This window comes from Cannabis sativa, chromosome 6 (assembly GCF_029168945.1).
Source record: "Cannabis sativa cultivar Pink pepper isolate KNU-18-1 chromosome 6, ASM2916894v1, whole genome shotgun sequence".
Classification (NCBI taxonomy): domain Eukaryota; kingdom Viridiplantae; phylum Streptophyta; class Magnoliopsida; order Rosales; family Cannabaceae; genus Cannabis; species Cannabis sativa.
Genome location: NC_083606.1, coordinates 72,628,029 through 72,648,899, shown reverse-complemented (window position 1 = coordinate 72,648,899; position 20,871 = coordinate 72,628,029). Strand labels below are relative to the sequence as shown.

The following is a 20,871-nucleotide window of genomic DNA, read 5'->3' as shown; positions in this document are numbered from 1 at the left end:
TGATAATTTGCTTGTGAGTGAATAATTTTGATTTTTAATTGTTGTACTTTTATCCTCTCTACTTTATGAAATTACATATACAATAATTTCCAAAACTTATAAAATATATATGTTTTCAATATTTAGTTGCATTGATTAATATAATATGCTTGACAAAATTAATTATCTCTTTTTACTCTAAAAAATGTATTAAATTATGTCATGCAATTTCAAATTGTTCTATCAGTGTTATCTCTTTCTGATCGTCTTGGCTTCTAAGGTATGTACTATTTTCCCTCTAATATTAACTTTTGTTGAGTATTTAATTCATGCATAACAAAAATGTAATTCTAATTCAGAACTTTTAGCTTTCTTCAAATTTTGTTAGATTTTGTAAACTTTGTTATATTAAATTAATGCATTTCTTATTTTACTAATTTATTTAGTTTACAAGTAAATCTTATATAATTAATTAAGCACAACAATATTATTACTAATAGGTGTGAAGAAATTCTTTTCATAAGTATCACAAGTGAAATATCAACTTCGAAGGGGGTGCGACTAGCTACCTTGCGAAAGCCTCGATATAACAAGCAACCTCATCTCGAAACTAAGCCATTGCACAAGAACCTTCTCGAGGGACATCTTGCATAGTGTGGTGTGCTGCACCATGGCACACTCACAATGGAGCCATTTTGTAACATGAGCATGCTTTGGTGCTTGATCATTAGTCAAGTCTTGCACCAAGCACCTCATTGGGGTGGGGAGACTTTTGTTAATTAGCTTTCTTTCTTTTGTATTTCCATTCAAATATGTATAGAGAGCTATAATCATATATGTTCCTGAAAATTCCTTGAAACCCCATTAAGCTCTTTAGGGGGGTGACCTGGTAACTTATGAACCAACATGATAGGGGCCCAGCTGTGTACTCCCTTGCCCTATCAAGGCCATATAATAATAAAATGATGTTTATCAAAGGAATAAATTGTATGATTAATGCTTGTTATCTATGAGTATATATTAGATTTAGGGTCGAAAATGGCAAGATCTGAGTTTTGGACAAAAATTTGGTTTTTTTGTCAGGCCCGATGGTGGTCCGATGGTCTCATAGTGGTCCAATGCCTTCCTGTTGTTAAAATGAGTAAAGATTGAAGACGAAGGTCCGATGGTAGTCCGATGGTAGCCGATGATATGGTCTGATATGAGGTCCGATGGTGGTCCGATGCCTTTTTGACGAGCTTAATGAATGGAGCTTAACATCTATAAATGTATATATGGTCCGATGGTAGTCCGATGGTGGTCCAATGGTCACCTGATGCTACTTTGTTTATGTACAAAAATATTAAAAAAAAAATGGGTAGCAGATATGGTCTGATAGTGGTTCGATGGTAGTCCGATGGTCACCTGATGTTACTTTTTTATGTACAAAAATATATACATAAAAAAAAAGGGTATCATCGGGCCACCATCAGACCCCATCGGACCACCATCAGTATAGATGGGAATAAGGAGTATGGATGGTGAAGTTATAAGAGAAAAGAAGAGAGAAGGGTATAATGGATATGAATATAAAGTGTGCCTATTTTTTTAATTTTAGTAAGTTTGTGTTCAAAAATTTAATGTACCCCAAATATATACATATAAATTCAAATTTCTCTTTAAAATTGTGTTTTAGAAATAAGAATAAAAAATAATTTTTGTAATTTTTAAAATAAAAAACGCATTTAGTTAATATTTTCTAAAAACTGTTTTAAGAGATAAACTAATAACATTATCCGTGATCATGAGGTAACAAAGTAAATTCACATATTCTAGAGTTTTAATTTCAGCCAAATATCAAAAAGGCGTTATAACGCGTCAATTTGTTTTAGTTCAAGTTGAGCACTAACGCAAAAATATATTGTTTGCGTTCGTATAACATTAATGGTGTAAATATGTTATCAATTAGACACTAACCTAAACATGTTAGGTTAAATCTTGAATGTTAGTGTCAACTCTCAATTAACACAAATCTCTAACATGTTTTACGTCATCTCCAAACCAACACAAATTAGTAGTTTGCGTCAACACCCAACTTACACAAACACCTCCCAAAATTAAAATTGCGCAATTTTGCGTCAAACCAACAATTGAATTTCCACAACTTTCAACAAACACAAATAGTATTTTTTTGTACTAACCAAAGAAAAACAGCCAATAATTTGCTTGTATTTGTATATCTCTCCAATAGTTTGTTTGTGGAGCAAAAACCATGCAAAGTTACCAAACGACATAAAAGAGAGGGAAGAGAGATTGAAAAACGACAATAATTTGGAGAACCAACGATGTTTCTAATAAAACGACATTAATGTGAGAAAACGATAGTAATTTGGAAGAAGAGACAAATGATTATAAACGACATCAAGAAGATAAAAACGACAATAATTTTGTGATGAAATGACAATTTTTCCATTTTTAATTTTTCTAGAAAAAAAAAAACAATTCAAAGGAAGTTTAAAAACGACGTCGTATTGATATCGAATATAGATTTCAGAAACCCTAGAAAGTATTCCCATCTTCTTCCTCTCTTCATTTTGGACCTTTCTCTCTCCTCGCCGCACTTAGCTTCATTCTCTCTCTCTTCCGCACCATCTTCATCGCCGATCGTCGTTCCACCACGCGCTGGCCGTCGTTCTCGCTTGATTTTCAGATTTGCGGTGATTCTATAAACCTATAACATATTTTGTTTGTTGATGAGATTTTAGCTAATTGGGTTTTTTAAATGTTCGAATGATTTTCCCGTAAGAAAGAAAAAAAATTCCAATTTCTTGTTTGGATTATCTATTTCTATATAACACTAAAGAAAATTGAATTTTTATTTTTGGCATGAATGAACAGCATAATCTTTGTACATATATCACTAGAGATTCTTCTTTGATGTTTTTTTTTCTTCATAAAATGAGTTAATCAAAGTTGATATGGGTTTTGATTTAACAAAAGTTGATATGTTGTATTTATAGCTGTGAAAGTTGGTCTTACATTTTCTATTGTATATGATGTAACAACTAATATCAGCATTATTCAGTAAGTTAGAATGTGTACATTGTGTTCAAAAGTTGTGTTATCTTATTTATTTATTTTGATCAAGTTGTGTTCAAAGGTAATACTATGGACAAAGGACACTAAGGAAAGTGTATTTTCATTATTCATGCTATTACATTGTGTTACTGCTTGTTTTTCTTTGGGTTTGTAACAAATTGAACCTGAACAGGACACAATTTTGTGCAATATGAGGGGAAGGAGCTACACTCCATCGCCACCAAGGGGTTACAGTCGAAGAGGACGAAGTCCAAGCCCAAGGGGTCGCTATGGGGGTCGTAGCAGAGATCTTCCTACTAGTCTTCTAGTCCGTAATCTTCGCCATGACTGTAGGTAGGAACGCTTCTAATTCCAATTTTGTAACACTAAATAGCAGAAATATTTGGTTAACATTCTGTTCTGTTGTTTTATTTAACAGAATGCTGTGTATGTACCAATGCATGAGTGTTATAGTATCCCTTTCTTACTATTATTAACATGTGCTATTTTGCAGGCAAGATGATCTTCGCAGGCCATTTGGACAGTTTGGTCCTCTTAAGGATATCTATTTGCCAAAAGATTATCATACTGGGTGAGCAATAGCATGTTATCAGTGATTATGCCTGTTGAATATTTTTGATGATCAAATTTTCGTTGATGTACTAATTTTATGAAGAATTAATATTTAGATTCATGTATTTTTGTGTAGTCGTGCCATATTGGTTTGAATTTCATCTTTGTCGAGGGGAAGGACATTTAAATTTGTATTTGTGTTTTCTGGGGCAGCTTTGGTTTGAAGTCCTTAATGAAATTCGTACCGTTTATATGCACGAGCCACAGTCAGATTGTCTTGATTTTAGTTATGAAGAATAAGGGATAGCCAGCCTTAGACAATCATAATATTCCATACATAGGGTCTTTTATTTTTTTTATTTTTTTCTTTTTTGACAAACCAGAAAATAAAAACTTTGAAGAAGCAATATGTGAGATATGACCACGCAGGTTTTGTTGTGCTTCTTCTATAGAATCTTTTCTAATATAGGGATCTTTTTCCTTTTATTTTCTACTCTTTTTGTTATCATTAGCTGGGTGCGTTTATTGAAGTTGTTGAGGTTTAACAGTGAATTTAAAGTTTTGAAGACAACAATCAAGTAATTAGAGTTCTTTTGGAGATGATGTTAATGATAGTGAAGATATGAAGGAAGTTGATTTGATTACAATGTGAAGATGTTCCCAAGTCTTGAAGAATTTCAAGTCATCTTAAAACTGACACTTGCAAGGTCAGCAGCCTAGTGCTTGCTCTTTTATCATGAGCGTCCAAATTATTGGGGAAATATATTTTTCTAGTAAAAGGTCTATGGTATGCAAAGGACTTTATCAAGAACTCACGATTTTGTCCTTCATTGTAGCTCTTGTCCTACAATGTCAAGAACTGACAATTATTTTGTTTTGTTTTATAATATTTTTCTCCAGGCAACCGCGTGGATTTGGTTTTGTCCAATTTGTAGATCCGCAAGATGCTGCTGAGGCTAAATATCATATGGATGGCCAGATTCTTCTTGGTCGGGAGGTTACTGTTGTGTTTGCTGAGGAGAATAGGAAGAAGCCATCTGATATGAGGGCACGGGAGCGAGGAAGGTAACTATTGCATGTATTTTCTCCGTTATTTATTATATTTTCACTAAATGAATTCTCTTCCATTTATGCATGTGTTAAATGCTCTATTCTCTGTACTGTGTGATATTCATGATACTTGTTCGATATCTAGAGCTTGTTACTAATTTATTGTGGGAATCTAATTGTACTTCAATCTAGTTCTTGATAAATTTTATGAATTCTTTCGTAGTTTTCTTTCATCACAACAAAATAGTTACTTTATCATGATTTCCTTTCAATTTTTAGTAATTATTACTGTATGTGGTAATTAGATTTGTGCTTATGTGCAAAGTATTATTACATTTACATTACTATGTGTTTGAAACATTTGTGATACATTCTGTAAAGCCTGAAGCTCATTTGAAATTAAGCAATGATACTGAAAACCTGATGAAGCTTAAGAATGCTTCTGATCCATTTCCTTGCTTTAATTGTTAATATCACATTTTTTTTGTGTAATTGAATGTTTTTAAGTTGCTTTTCTGTCATGCAGCAGCCGTGGAAACTATCGTGATCGAAGACGTTCTCCTCCTCGCTATTCTCGATCTCCACCTCCACGTCTAGCAGGATCACGATCTCATAGCCGAGACTATTATTCTCCACCTAAAAGGAGGAATTACTCAAGGTAGTTCGTGTTTATATTCTCTTCCAAGTATATCTTTTCAACTTCTCTAGTCGGCATTAAAAATGTGGGATCTTTAGCAATAGGAGAAAACATGCATTTAATATATTTCAATGTGTAAACATTTATTTTCGTACTCCCTCTTCGGGCCAGATCTGTGTCTCCACAGGAGAGAAGGTACAGCCGAGACAGGTCGTACTCTCGTTCTCCACCATATAATGGATCAAGGAGCCCAAGTCGAAGCCCAGCTAGGGGTCCAAGTGGAGCTAGAAGTCCAAGCCATAGTCGAAGCCGAAGCCGAAGCCCAAAGAGAAGCCTTAGCCGAAGTCCAAATCGCTACCCAGATGAACCAAATGGTAGTAGGTCTCCATCTCCATGAGTTAAGCCCCCGATATGCTGTTGTTGTCTGATTTCATGTAGGTAATATAAACCGAGTTGTTGTTTGTCAAGCCGCCATTGTTGGGATTTTCTTAAACTTGTTTGTGATTTCTGTTCAGATTAGAGAGGATTATGACATCTGATGTTAGAAAATATTGATTCTCTATCCTTGAAAGAATTTGTGCTGCTAACGTTTGATCTTCATGCTAAATAACTTTGATAGCATTTAAGGTTTTTGTTTGGTCACACTTCTTATGTTGACCAACAAAAGAAAAAAAAACAAGTCATATCTCATATCCCTTCTAACCTTTAAAGGAGCTGTTTTTTTTAATTCTTTTTCTATTTTTACAACCTTTTTTCTTGTCTTCTATTTCTATACTTTGGCTTTTAAACTTTTACTTTATAAACTGTTTTTCTATTTCAGTTTTACGGTCTCTTTCTATTTTCCTCAGTTCTTTAGTCTCTCACTCTTCTTCTTGAATTTCAGTAGAGTTAACAGCTAAAGTCTTCTTTTTCTCTGAACTTTTTCTGTGTAGCAACTTTTGTGGTAAAAATGTTATTGAATTTTAGTTTCATAATATCTGATTAAAAGGTGGTTTAGTGACCCCAAAAGCCTAAAATGGTTTTAGTAGAGTTTTCTGAATTAATATCTGATTTTTTTTTTTTTTTGCAATCCTAAATTTCCACTCATACTGCAAGATTTCTAAAATTGAAATCCAATTCCCATGTATCCCTCAATTTCAAGAATTTGAAACACTAAATCATCATTGCAACCGATATTGTTGGCTTAATTAGGGTATGTGTTCTTTTATCATTCTCATTCTTTCTTAGCCAAAATGGGATTTGTCTCATTTGCACCACTCATAATTGCCTAACTTTAGAAAGCCCTCTTCTATTATTCATTTTTGTAATCTTAAATCGTAATGTGCATTACAAATTAAGTCACGATCTTAATGGCAATTCAAGTTGCAGTCCAAAATGTAACAAATTGTAGCCTTAATCGCAATTCAAGCCGCAATTTAAAATGGTAACCAAATCATAATTTAAGCAACTCAAGTGGCAATACAAATTACAAACCTGCACTAGTTGAGCCAAAGGTCAAGAAGTTTGGAACCAATTTTTATAAAAATATATATATACAGTATAAATAATTAGATTTATTAATGACCATATTTTCTTCAGTATTAATGAAGAAAAGCTTTAATTTCTTCGAATCAAAGTCACTTTTACATTTGATTTTTAGAATTAAAATTATTTTTGAGCTAATGTCGTGTTATTCTAGTCAATTATATAACACTTAAATTTGGCATCATAGAGTAAATTGAATTTTGCTATCAAATATTTTATTTTAATTTTTTTTTGAAAAAGGGAATTTTTTATTAATCAACTTGAAAAGCAATCATCCCTTACAATCGAAAGTAAATCAGAAGGAACAGAAAGCTCATCATAAATACAATCTGACATAAAACAAGACCACCTCGCAATACAGTGAGCCGCCCTATTTGCAGATCGTTTGACAAAAGAAACAAAAACATTATTTAATTCTGAGATCAAGCTTTGACAATCTTGTATAAGAAGGCCAAACTGAGATGGTATTTGAACTGAGCCATTAATAGCCTGAACAACTACTAAAGAATCAGTTTCAATTTCCACGTCAGATAAGTCCTTTTGCTTTATCCAGCTCAAAGCCTCCTTCACACCAATCACCTCAGCGACCTCAGGAGAGACCTTCCCTATTTTGCTTTTCGAAAAAGCTTCAACCATTTTGGCTTCTCCATCTCGGATTATAACACCAATTCCAAATCGATTTTCAGCATCAAAAAGAGCCCCGTCACCATTTATTTTAATTAGATAGTTAAGTATTCTATTTTTTTGGTACCAAAAATAATAATTATAAATGTAATTGAATATTAGATTTTATATACTTTAATTTAATAATTATTATTATGAAAAGTTCGTTATGTGAGTGTGAACCATAGTTTTTTGTGTACCTAATAGGTTACAAGAATGAAATTACAATTCATAACCATTATATAAAATAAATGATTAATTTGAGAATTGTACTAAAGAAAATGAAGTACAAAATACGTACTACCTAGCTTTTTAAAAGAGATAGAAAGCTTTAAAACTTGATGAAGAAATTGATAAAGAGAGAAGATTCTTATTTAGATGATGAAAATAATTACATGCTAGAAATTTTCGATACAAATACAGATACAAATAGAGATTGATATAAATTAATAATTTCAGTAATTAATTATTACTTATAAAACATAAACTAGTTCATTCTTTAAAAAAAAAATGAACATCTTTATTCACAAAGCCAAAGATTACAAAGAATAAGAGAGCTCAGCTTTACAAACTAGTTGTTAACATATACATATTACTAACTTATTTTCACTTTCAAAAAAAAAAAAATTAAATTTTATAAAACCTTCTTTTATATTTTATTTATAATTTTCCAGCCTAAAATTTTTAATTAAAGAAATACACTTGTAAAATTTTAAAATTATTAAAATACACTTTGTTCAGCAAAAAGTAAAAAATCAAAATCAAACTCACAACAACTATAAATTAACTATAAATAAATTGACTGAAGAGATATTTTTGTAAATAAAAAAAATCAAATAATAAAGATAAAAAGAATTTTGTGTTCATAAATTTTAGTAAATTTTTGGTCTCTTATTAAAATCTTATTATTATAATTTCTAATCAGACTTACATTATAAATATCACAAAGATATTTTTCGAAAAGATAAAAAAATATCACAAATTTATTACACTTACGTACTCAAACGCAAATGGTGGAGTATCAGATAAATTAGATGAATAAAAATCTCAAATAATTCACTTTTTTCATTTAGGTTTAAATAATTAATTTGGTTCCTTCGTGATATCTACTAATACTATAACAAAATTTAGTTTAATTTACGAATCATGAAATAAAATATATTACTAAATAAGAATATAAAATTGTTCAAAAAAAAATAATAAGAATATAAAAAGATTAAAAAAAAAATGTCTATATCGAACAAAAAAAAAGATAAAAAATTAAACGATATCTTTTATTTTAATTTAAAAAAAATGATTAACATTAGGATTATGTCCAAATATTACTAATATATATTCAACACTCAAGTCAACTTATATTTGAGAGAGAGAGAAGTAGATAGAGTTCGAATTAGAAAGAAAAAAAATGGGAAATAGTGATAAAGGAGAGGTGAGTATTCACCCAAATAACAATGATATATGGGTTAGGGGTTTTCTAATTGAAGAAGGGATACATTCGTCAATTTATATGGCTAAAATGATTCGACGACCCACACAAGAGTCTCGAATCAATGGCTACCACCCTGTTATGGTCGTAAAAACAACTTATGCTTTCGAAAACTATGACTTACTCAATGAGAAGAAGATTCTCGATCTTTTTGTTGGTTGTCCATACATTATTCAATGCTATGGAGACGATACAACTATCGATTTTGATTATGATGGTAATAAATTTGCATTTTATAATGTCTTCTTGGAATATGCGTCTGGTAGGACCTTGGATAATTTTATCAATAACTCACCTTTGTACAACGAGTCCAAAGAAATCAAGCGACACATAAAGTCAATTTTAAAAGGAGTTGAGTACATTCATAAGAAGGGTATGGTTCATTGTGATCTCAAACCCGACAATATACTATTGGTCAAAGAGCGAGAAGATGATAACTATTTTGTAGCCAAAATTGCTGATTTTGAATTGGCAAAGATGGCTAATGATCGAACAAATCCCACTCCTCCTAGAGGCGCTACATTTTATAGGGCTCCTGAATGTTGGAGTAAACACAAAATTCAAGAACAATGTTCGGATATTTGGGCAGTGGGTGTCATTGTTTTATCTATGATTACGAAAAGAAGGAAGTGGAATGATAAGTTAACTAGACATGTTTCAAAAGAGGCAAAAGATTTTTTGCTAAATTGCTTTGAAACTAATCCATCAAAGAGACCAACAGCAACGATGCTTCTAAACCATCCATTTATAATAGACGTCTAGAGAAGATGATGAAAATAGTAGTTTATAATCGTGTAATAATATATTGAAGCAAACTAAATTGTTTTTTTTTAATGTTGTTTTATTCATTATGTTTAATTGGTAAATTAAATTATCATTTATAAAGAAATACATTGAATTATTCATAAACAAATATTAAAAGGTAAAAATAAAATTATCATTATTGAGAGCTATAATCTAACTCATAAGAGCTCAATACCACCATCAGATTAACAGTATGACATTTTGTAGTAGTGTTGTCGCGCCCTTTTAACATTCCTTAATAAACATGAATGTGGAGTTGGTACCCTTTAGTGCTTCAACTCCAAAACTCTTGAAACTTCAAAGCTACTAATTCCAATCTTGTAGTGAGAAAAATAACAAGTAAACAAAATTCATATTAGTTAAATTAAAGAAACATATGAAAAACTAAATTAAGTTACTATTTCATTACTTACTAGTTGAAAAATCTTCTCTTCAATAAATTTGTCTGCACACAAATCCTCACATAAACCCAACCACCAATGGTGCCCATGTAACTAAAATAGTTAAGTCTCCAAGAAGTGTTAAGTAATAAATTACCACACACTCCAACAAATCCAATTACAAATCCAACCCAAATTCCCATACGAAGCCATGACATGTCAATCCATTCTTCACTATCTTCAGCACCATCTGAATGATCTCGAGGACGATTCGGTGACTCATCTCCAAGACATGAATTGGTCAATGGAGGTCCACACAATCCATCATTATGCATGAACATCGAAGCATTAAAAGTTTGTAGTTGAGTGCCGGTAGGGATTCTTCCTGACAATTTGTTATTCGACAAATCCAACAAAGACAGAGTAGATATGCTTGCCAAGCTTGTTGGAATTACACCGGAAAGCTTGTTGTGGGATAAATCTAGAGAGTTTAGCTTATTCAAGTTCCCAATCTTCATAGGGATTGTGCCATTCAAATTGTTCCTTGATAAGTTAAGTTGAACCAATTCAACAAGGTTTGTTAACTCTTTAGGAATTTTACCAAGCAAATTATTACTCGAGAGATCAATCACTCTTAATAATCCAAGAGTGTTGCTATACTCGCGATAAGTACCTCTCCACATAATCGATGTAACAATTTGATACGTTAAATAAATGTCATCATAAATGGGAATTTCTGTCCAAATATTTATATGGCTCTGTTTCTTTTTATCTACCATAGAAGTGAAATTTTGTATGCATGAAGGAATAAGCCCTGCTATGCTATTCAATGAAATGTCAAATATTTGAATAAATTGAAGATGACACAAGTTAGATGGTATGACTCCATTAAAATGATTTGATCTTATTCGAAGAATAATCAAATTTGTGAGTCTTTTTCCAATCCAAGATGGTATATTTCCTTCTAAATTATTATATTCGACATCAAGAACTTGAAGTTGTGTACAATTCTTTAAAGATGAAGGAAGATTTCCTGAAAAATTATTATGTCCCAAAAGCAAATATTGAATTCCATACAACAAACCGATTGATCTTGGAATTATTCCAGACAAATTATTGTTATCTAATTTCAGAACAATTAGTTCCTTCATATTCCAATGACAATTAGGAAGACTTCCACTTAACATATTATTGGAAATGTCAAGAACTTTTATTGATCCTTGTAATGGATAACAAAGAAAAGTCTTTAGATCAATAAATCTATTATTTGAAAGAAACAACATGCTGATATTCGACAGATAAGGTGGAATACGACCATGAAATTGATTCGAAGATAGATCTAGAAAATTCAATTTCAAAGTTTGATTGAAAATCCCATTAGGAATTTCATCATGAATTTCAGAATTTGAGATGTCAAGATATGAAAGATTTATTTGGGTGTTTAGCCAAGTAGGAAATTGTGGACCTAACTTGCAGAATCTCAATGATAGTCTATCTAGTTGAAATGGTGGAATCCAAGAGGAATTGATCCTCAATGTTAAGGAGTTATAGGATAAATAAAGATGTTTCAATTTAGAAAGTTTTTCAAAGTGAACTTCACTCACAAGCCCGGTGAAAGAATTCGAAGAGACAGACAAGTACTCGAGATCATGAAGCTTACCAATATCTTCGGGTAAAGTACCATTAAACTTATTGTAAGGTACATCCAACGTTCTAAGATTTGAAAACATCGAAAGATTGGGCAATGTTCCTTCTAATTGGTTGAAACCAATCCATAAATCTTTCAAAAAGATTGGGAAAGGTTTCAAACTAGGAAATGATCCTCTTAATTGGTTCTGATCAAAATCTAAAGTTTCTAAGGAATATTTAGCACAGCCACTTAGACTATCTAGCACATCAGAAAGTGTTCCATTGAATTTATTTCTGCTCAATACTAATATTTGAAGATTACAAAGATTCCCCAATGATTTTGGTATTTCACCTTCACATCCATTCGAAGATAAATCGACGTGTGCAAGAGATCTCATGTTTTCAAAAGAATTGGGAATAGGACCATTTATTTCATTATCTATAAAGGTGAGATTAACTAGATTGGTACTCATATTTAGCAACCAAGGAACTGTTTTAGGAGGTATGGTACTGCCCCAAATATCAAGATTGGTGAGAGAATTTGAAGAATTTTTGTTAGTGAAGATATCTATTGGTTGAAGTGTACATCTATATAACTCTAAACTTGATAAAGATTTTGCTCTTTTAATCAAGTGAAACCAATCTGTGGATTTCGAATTCGTTATATTGATGTCACTCAACGATAAGATTCTAAGAGAAGAGAGATGAGAAAGCCATTCAAGATTAGTACTAACATCATAAGAATTATTTGCATCTAGTTTGAGAACTTGCAACATGGTAAGGTTCCCAAGTTGGGAATTAGGAATGGATATAATAGGATTCCAATCAAAGTTGAGATATGTGAGTCTAGTTAAAGAACCAATAAACTCAGGAATTTTAATAAACTTATTGTGACTAAAATCTAGGTACCTCAAATGTTGCAACTCAACCAAAGAATGACCAATTTCACCATACAATGGTGTATCATTCCAGCTAGAATAAAGATCAAGCATGATAATATGATGACGAGTTATGTTATCGCACCTGATACCTCTCCATGCACAACAATCTCGTCTGGTACTTGTCCACGAGGATAGACGATTGCCATCATCGACAAAGCCTTTCTTCAAGTTGAGAAGAGCTTGTCTCTCCTTCTCTATGCAATAATGGACATGATCATCAGAATCACTTGTGCTACTCCATACAAAGCTAGTGGTTAGCACCAATGTAAGTACTACAACTTTGATCATATTGAGAATACTTTTAAGTTATGAGATAGTTATCTTATTATGGGTAGATCTAGTTAATTAGATTATATATAGAGGAAACCAAAAAAATACTATTCAAAATAACTCACCTTAATCTTTAATTAACAAAAATTCAAAAGTCAATAACACAACCAAATGATAATTTTTAATTAGTTACAAGTTTGGGGGTATGTGTGTGTTGCACATGGGGCTCATTTTAGTATGTTACAAATTAATTATATATTCCAAAACTCATCATGCACATATTCAAACCCAAGACATTTTTATATTTTGAAATTTAAATATGGTACCATCAAAATTCATTTTGACAGTTGAACAAAGACACCAAAATTTGTTAATTAATTACTGAAGTAATTAAACAAGACAAAGGTGGAAATGTAAGTAAGATTTGAAAGAAGAAAATAAAAAAGCATAATAGAGAAAAAAAGACAGAATTATACAAATTTTATAAGGGATAACACTCTAGTTGAGAAACAAAAATATACATAATTATTATTGAAAATCAAATCATATGCACATATTTTAGTCTGTGAAAGAAAAACATTACTAACATTAATTTTGAAGCTTCTTGAATGAGAGCTTTCTTCTTCTACCACTGCCAACCTCGACGAAAGGAAATGTTTTGGTCATATGGGTCAGTTGTGTTTGTGGAGAAAAATAGGATGAAAGATGAGTTTGCCAAGGTTTGGCGTTCGGGTATCAGTAGCTAGGAACGCCATTAATGGAGGATATGAATGAAGCTTGGAATTGAAGAAGTTCGCTTGTTCCACTTTCCCTAGTTTGCATAAAGAGTCATTTGATACTCAAATCTTCTTCTTTTTTTCACAATGTTGTAACAAACTTCATGCTAAAGAACTTAAAAGAATGATTTGATACTCATGTTAAAGAACTTAGATGGTTTTGGTTATTGCATTTAAGGTTAGTTTTGATCACCTCTCACTTAGACCAATAAACCATTATAGTGGAGATTTAGTGCAGGATTACTTGATCCATTTTTTTTTTCTTAGGAGATTCTATTTTGAGGTTATAATAGGGAAACTTAACATTAAAGTGTGAATTGCAACAAATTATTAACTAATAAAAAAACAAGAGAATTACCCCATATACTGTTTTTTTCAAAGCTACGGTTTGGATTTTTAAAATGGTTGCAACGCTAGTTGCAATAGGAGTTTCAATACGATTTTTTGTTGCGATTTAAGTTGCAACGCTAGTTGCAAAAGAGGTTTCTATGTAGAATTCCGTAAAAATGCAAAAAAAATGCAAAAAAAAAAAAAAAAAAAGCTGTTTTGAAGTGTAAAAATGAAAAAGCCCCTAAAAAAATATTCTATCAAATAATTTAGAGTAATTTGTGGCATAAATACTTAAATTTAATTTTCGGTTACAAATAAGTACCTAAATTTAATTTTTGGCGACAATAATACTTAAGTTATATTTCTGAAACTCTATAGGTACCTGGTTGTTAAGTGTTAAGTAAATTTTCACGTGGCAATTTCTGATTGGTCCAAGTCATGAATTTTTATTTTTATTTTTTAAAAATTAATTTAAATATACCAATAAAAAATGATACGTGGATAATGACTTGACATTTAACACCCAGGTACCTACAGAGTTCTAAAAATATAACTTACGTATTATTATCGCTAAAAATTAAAGTTAAGTATTTATTTACAACCGGGAGTTAAACTTAAATATTTATCCCGCAAATTACTCAATATTTTACAAAAGAGTTATTACAAATGATAAGTTTTGCTACTATTACAACCTTTCATAAGTATAGCATAAACAAATACACTGAATTATTCATAAGCAAACATTAAAGCATAGTAACATGTAGACTTATAATCTAATTGATAAACATGAATGTGGAGTGAGTACTGAGTAGTACCCTTTAGTGCTTCAACTGTCAAACTCTTGAAACTTTAAAGCTACTAAATATGAGACCAGTTAATGAACAAACTCATCATCAATGGAGTTCTGAGAAAAATATAACAAGGAACCAAAATTAGTAAGGAAAACAAAAAAAAAAACAGAAATTAAATTAATATGAAAAACTAGATTAAGTTTGGCATATTATTACTTACTAATTGAAAAACCTTCTCTTCAATAAATTTGTCTGCACACAAATCCTCACATAAAGCCAATCACCAATGGTGCCCATGTAATTGAAATAGTTAAGTCTCCAAGAAGTGTTGAGTAATAAATTACCACACACTCCAACAAATCCAATTACAAATCCAACCCAAATTCCCATACGAAGCCATGACATGTCAATCCATTCTTCACTATCTTCAGCACCATCTGAATGATCTTGAGGACGATTCGGTGACTCATCTCCAAGACATGAATTGGTCAATGGAGGTCCACACAATCCATCATTATGCATGTACATCGAAGCATTAAAAGTTTGTAGTTGAGTGCCAGTAGGGATTCTTCCTGACAATTTGTTATTCGACAAATCCAACAAAGACAGAGTAGATATGCTTGCCAAGCTTGTGGGAATTGCACCAGAAAGCTTATTGTGAGATAAATCGAGAGATATTAAGTTAGTTAAGTTCCCAATCTTCATAGGGATAGTGTCATTCAAACTATTCCTTGATAGGTTAAGTTGAACCAATTCAACAAGGTTTGTTAACTCTTCAGGGATTTTACCAATCAAATTATTACTCGAGAGATCGATCACTCTTAATAATCCAAGAGTACTGCTATACTCGCGATAAGCGCCTCTCCACATAATCGATGTAACAACTTCATACGTTAAAAACATGTCGCCATACATGGGAACTGGTGTCCAAATATTTATATGGCTCTCTTTCTTTCCATCTACCATAGAGGTGAAATTTTTTATGCATGAAGGAATAAGTCCTGTTATGATATTCATGGAAATGTCAAATATTTGAAGAGAATGAAGATGACACAAACTGGATGGTATGACTCCATTAAAATGATTTGATCTTATTCGAAGAATAATCAAATTCATGAGTCTTTTCCCAATCCAAGATGGTATATTTCCTTCTAAATTATTATATTCGACATCAAGAACTTGAAGTTGTTTACACTTCTTCAAGGATGATGGAAGCTTTCCTGAAAAATTATTATGCCCCAAAAGCAAATATTGAATTCCATATGACAGACCAATTGTTCTTGGAATTATACCAGACAAATTATTGTTATCTAATTTCAGAACAATCAATTCCTTCATATGCCATTGACAATTAGGAAGGTTTCCACTTAACATATTATTGGAAATGTCAAGAACTTTTATTGATCCTTGTGATGGGTAACAAAGAAAAGACTTTACATCAATAAATCTATTATTTGAAAGAATCAACATGTTGACATTCGACAAATAAGGTGGAATACAACCATGAAATTGATTCGAAGACAGATCTAGAAAATTCAAATTCGAAGTTTGATTGAAAAACCCATTAGGAATTTCACTGTGAATTTCAGAATTTGAGATGTCAAGATATGAAAGATTTATTTGCGTTTTAATCCAAGAAGGAAATTGTGGACCTAACTTGCAGGATCTCAATGATAGTCTTTCAAGTTGAAATGGTGGACTCCAAGTGGAAATGGTCCTCAATGTCAACGAGTTATCGGATAAATCAAGTTCCTTCAATTCGGAAAGTTTTTCAAAGTGAACTTCACTGACAAACCCAGTGAAAGAATTTGAAGAGACAGACAAGTACTCGAGATGATGAAGCTTACCAATATCTTCAGGTAAAGTACCATTAAGCTTATTGTAAGAAACATCCACCAATCTAAGACTTGAAAGCATTGAAAAATTGGGCAATGGTCCTTGTAATTGGTTAGAGTTGATCCATAATTCTTTTAAAGAGACAGGGAATGCTTTCAAATCAGGAAAGGATCCACTTAATTGGTTCTCCTCAAAATCCAAACTTTCTAAAGAATGTTTAGCACAACCACTAAGACTTTCTAAAACATCAGAAAATGTAGCATTGAATTTATTGTTCAACAATACTAATTCTTCAAGATTACAAAGATTCCCCAATGATTTTGGTATTTCACCTTCAAATCCATTCGAAGACAAATCAATGCGTTCAAGAAATCTCATGTTTTCAAAAGAATTAGGAATAGGACCTTTCATTAGATTGTCATTAAGTTTAAGAGTGAGATTAACTAGATTGGTACTAACATTTAGCAACCAAGGAACTGCATTATGAGGTATGTTACCATAAGCAATATCAAGATTGGTTAGAGAATTTGAAGAATTTTTGTTGGAGAAGATATCTAAATCTGTTGCTGTTGGTGGAAATACACAGCTATATAATGCCAAACTTGACAAAGATGGTGCTGTTTTAATCAAGTGAAACCAGTTTGTGGATTTCGTAAGATTAGTGTAAGTCAACTCTAAGAATCTCAGAGAAGTGAGATGAGAAAGCCATTCAAGATTAGTACTAATCTCATAAGAATCTGAATCAACACCAGCTAGCTTGAGAAATTTCAACCTGGTGAGGTTCCCAAGCTGGGAAGGAATGAATGTGATAGGATTGTATTCAAAGATGAGAGATCTAAGTCTAGTTAAAGAGCCAATGAACTCAGGAATTTCAGTAAAAGCATTGTAACTAAGATCTAGGTACCTCAAATGTTGCAATTCAACCAAAGAATGACCAATTTCACCATACAATTGTGTATCATCGTAGTTAGATTTAAGATCAAGAGCGATAATATGACGATGAGTTTTTGAGTTATCGCACCTGATACCTCTCCATGCACAACAATCTCGCCTACTACTTTTCCACGAGGATAGACGATTGCCATCATCGACAAAGCCTTTCTTCAAGTTGAGAAGAGCTTGTCTCTCCTTCTCTATGCAATGATCATCAGAAGAGCTTGTACTACTCCATACATAACTCATGACTAGCACCAACATAAGCAGCACAACTTTGATCATACTGAGAAAACTTTAAACTTGGTCACTCTAGTCTATATGGGTTAATGCATGCAGATCTAGTCAATTAGATTATGTATATAGGAAACTATAAAATACTACTAAAAAACAACTCACAATTCCTTTTAATTAGCAAGAATTCAAAAGTCAATAACACAACCCAATGATAAGTTCTTATTAGTTATTCACTGCCAGAAATGGGGGATTAGCCCTTTGACAATTAGTCAATATATTAATAATAGCACATGGGGCTCATTTTTTTAGTATGTTACTTCAAGCATGTTCAAACCTAAGACATTTCTTTTTCTCAAATTCAAGTTCCTATATTCCCTGAATTTCAGGTTTTTATAGCAAAAGTTACATCACCAATTAAATGCAATACAACTATACAAGACAACTCTTTATGTTCACAAACTAAAGCAACTAAGCCTATGATTTCTCAGACATTAGAAAGTAACAAAACTACTTAAGAAATTCGCTTTTATACAAGATGATTTAATACATTCTAATCAGGTGAAGAATTAGGGAAAAAAAACTAATTTCCATTTTAACTCTCACCATCATCATCATCATCACTTCTAACAATATCATCATCCAAATCAGAAGAGTTACTCATTGTATTGGTCTTTATGTTTCGAAGCATAGTGATAGCTTCCCTAGCATCAGAAACCAAAGCATTTTTCGCTGATCTAACAACATCCATTTTCATGACATTGTTCTCCTTTCCATCACCTATTTTCAAAGTGGCATTTTTAGCAGCTGCTGCTTTTCTCTTAGCATCCCTTGTGTGTAATTGATCGATATACCTCTCATGTAAGAATTTGTTTTTGACCTCCTTCAGTACTGGGGGGCTAGCAAGAGTTGTCACCTTCGAGCCACTAAATCTTGATAGAAGTGGTATCTTTTTGCCTGAAGTAGATCTCTCACTATATTTCTGAAGTAATCCTTGTTTACAATTCTTTGGGGTGGAAAATATATGATTAGGCTGGAGAGCTTCACTAGATAAATCCAAGTTGGGTTCAAGAACTGAAAAAAGATCAGCATCATGATCTTGGTTCTGATTATAATGCTCTTTCAATAACTTCCTAGCATTTTTCTGTGTAATGCGAGTCTTCTGATTATTACAACTTCGCTTTTTGAGATTCAGATCGACGGGTTTAAGCACTTTACTTGCAGAGAGCTCAAGAGAATGAATAGGTGATACACTTCGTCTTTTCTTGGCCCCGCGCTGACGTTGAGGTGGGGTTAAATGGTCAGCATTGACTTTATCAAAACATTCCTGTGCTGATTTTCCAGGCACCATTTTTGAAACCTTCTTCCAGAAGTGCGGTGTTGGCTTTGCAGCTAAATAAGCTCTTTGCAGTGCCAATTCTTGATCCTCATTCCACCCATTAACATTCTCTTTACCTTGTTCCTCTCGCTTTCTCTTCCTACCAGCATTAACCCCTCTACACTCACCATCACCATCACCATCTGGTTCTTTGAATTGTCCCGCTGTTGAACTCTTTCCTTTCCCAGTGTTTAAATTTGACGAAAGGCGGTCATCATTTCCTTTACTCTTCTCTGTCTGATGATCTTTAACCACTCTACACTCACCATCTGATTCTTTAACTTGTCTCTTCGTTGACCTTTTCCCTTTGTCTAACAAGTTCTCACCCGATTTCACTCTTAAATTTCCTTTCCCAGTATGTAAAGCCTCCTCCTTACTCACCCCCTTATCTCCGCTAGTCTTCTCAGAGCAATTAGAAAGCCTCTGAGATCGCCTATTTTGAAACCTACCAATGTCATTGTTCTTGGAAGATTTTATAAGCCCAGAACCCAAATCCTCACAACTACTATACTCCTCTTTTCCCACAGAATCTTTGGGGGAAATTCTGGGAGACCGTCTGAGATTAGAGGGTGGTTCGGATCCACAATTTTTGAACCCATTACTGGGTTTACTTAGTTTGTTGGAAATGGTATCTGAAAGGTGTAAAGAGCTTACCAAAATATCGTGGTTCTTGAGAAGTCTAGCAGACCTTCGAGGGGTCAAAGATGGCAGAATTTTAGTGGCAGAGTCTCTCTTGGCCATTTTGTCGAACACTTGGCGTCCTGATTTCATAAGTTGGAGTGTTAGAGGGAAACTATTCAAATCAAACCTAAGACATAATTTGTATTTTGAAATTTAATTATCCACAAAATACAATTACTATACTAAATTCTTGGCTCACAACTATTAAGTATTTTTGTGTTCCGCATAAAAATTCATTCTTGACAACTAAACAATGACCCCAAAATTTGTTAATTAAACTCAAGTACAAAATGTCGAAGAAAGAAAAAAGAGAATTATACAAAAAAAACATTGTAAGTATACATAATATAATTATATTGAAATTCAAATTGTTACACTGACAATGACATTATTACCTGGAAATCCAATTGATAGATTTCTTGTGTTCAATCACCGGCAACGTCGATGAAAGGAAATGTTTTGGGCATATGGGTCAGTCGTGTTTGTGGAGATGAATCGATTTTCCAAGGTTCCACATTTGGGTATCAGTATCTGTGGGTAATTTCCCCTTTAAGAAAGGGATGGGACAGAGAATGTGATTCCCAATCCCTAATTTGGAATTTTATTTTAATTTATCTTTTAAAAAATAAATAATATAACCAAAAAAATAAACTTTTCATGTAATATAATTTTATTTATTATTTATTATGTATTATTGAGAATTTTATTTTTGAATAATTGGAATTAATATTTGTAATATTTTATTTAGTAAAATTATTTGAAAATGGAACGATAATGTTATTTTGTTTAAAGAAACATGATTGGAATATTTAAATTGACTAAATTACACTTTCCAGTTAAATTATAGTATATGATAGTTCTTTTGTAAGAAATATTTTAAAGAATAAAATTGTCATTATAAATTTAATATCAAAAATAA

The 20,871-nt window shown here is 32.2% G+C and overlaps 5 protein-coding genes across 6 annotated transcripts; 2 read left to right on the top strand and 3 right to left on the bottom strand.

Annotated features, from left to right (window-relative positions):
* Positions 1 to 2,499: 2,499 nt before the first annotated feature.
* Positions 2,500 to 5,883, top strand: LOC115725578 (serine/arginine-rich SC35-like splicing factor SCL33). 2 transcript variants are annotated; one of them, XM_030655147.2, is made up of 6 exons: positions 2,500 to 2,675; positions 3,230 to 3,390; positions 3,551 to 3,628; positions 4,510 to 4,674; positions 5,186 to 5,317; positions 5,468 to 5,883. In XM_030655147.2, the coding sequence occupies exons 2-6, from the start codon at positions 3,248 to 3,250 to the stop codon at positions 5,691 to 5,693; spliced, it is 744 nt and encodes a 247-aa protein (XP_030511007.1). In that variant the 5' UTR covers positions 2,500 to 2,675; positions 3,230 to 3,247; the 3' UTR covers positions 5,694 to 5,883. The 2 variants fall into 2 exon arrangements, with proteins under 2 accessions (XP_030511007.1, XP_030511008.1); XM_030655148.2 differs by having other exon boundaries at positions 2,507 to 2,675; positions 5,189 to 5,317.
* Positions 5,884 to 8,888: 3,005 nt separating this feature from the next.
* Positions 8,889 to 9,731, top strand: LOC115695529 (mitogen-activated protein kinase kinase kinase 20-like). Its single transcript, XM_030622586.2, has one exon. It carries the CDS (start codon positions 8,889 to 8,891, stop codon positions 9,729 to 9,731), a length of 843 nt encoding a protein of 280 aa, XP_030478446.2.
* On the bottom strand, positions 9,616 to 13,040 carry LOC115695528 (receptor-like protein EIX2). The gene is made up of 2 exons (XM_030622585.2): positions 10,187 to 13,040; positions 9,616 to 10,090 (listed from the first exon to the last, which is right to left on the bottom strand). Coding segments are annotated over exons 1-2 (2,826 nt in total). The 5' UTR covers positions 13,012 to 13,040; the 3' UTR covers positions 9,616 to 10,089.
* Positions 13,041 to 14,372: 1,332 nt separating this feature from the next.
* Positions 14,373 to 18,217, bottom strand: LOC115724876 (receptor-like protein EIX2). Its single transcript, XM_030654241.2, has 2 exons — positions 15,111 to 18,217; positions 14,373 to 15,003 (listed from the first exon to the last, which is right to left on the bottom strand). Coding segments are annotated over exons 1-2 (2,835 nt in total). The 5' UTR covers positions 17,945 to 18,217; the 3' UTR covers positions 14,373 to 15,002.
* A 21-nt stretch (positions 18,218 to 18,238) lies between these two features.
* LOC115724875 (uncharacterized) lies at positions 18,239 to 20,572 on the bottom strand. The gene is made up of 2 exons (XM_030654240.2): positions 20,348 to 20,572; positions 18,239 to 20,032 (listed from the first exon to the last, which is right to left on the bottom strand). Exon 2 carries the CDS (start codon positions 20,010 to 20,012, stop codon positions 18,489 to 18,491), a length of 1,524 nt encoding a protein of 507 aa, XP_030510100.2. The 5' UTR covers positions 20,013 to 20,032; positions 20,348 to 20,572; the 3' UTR covers positions 18,239 to 18,488.
* Positions 20,573 to 20,871: the final 299 nt, after the last annotated feature.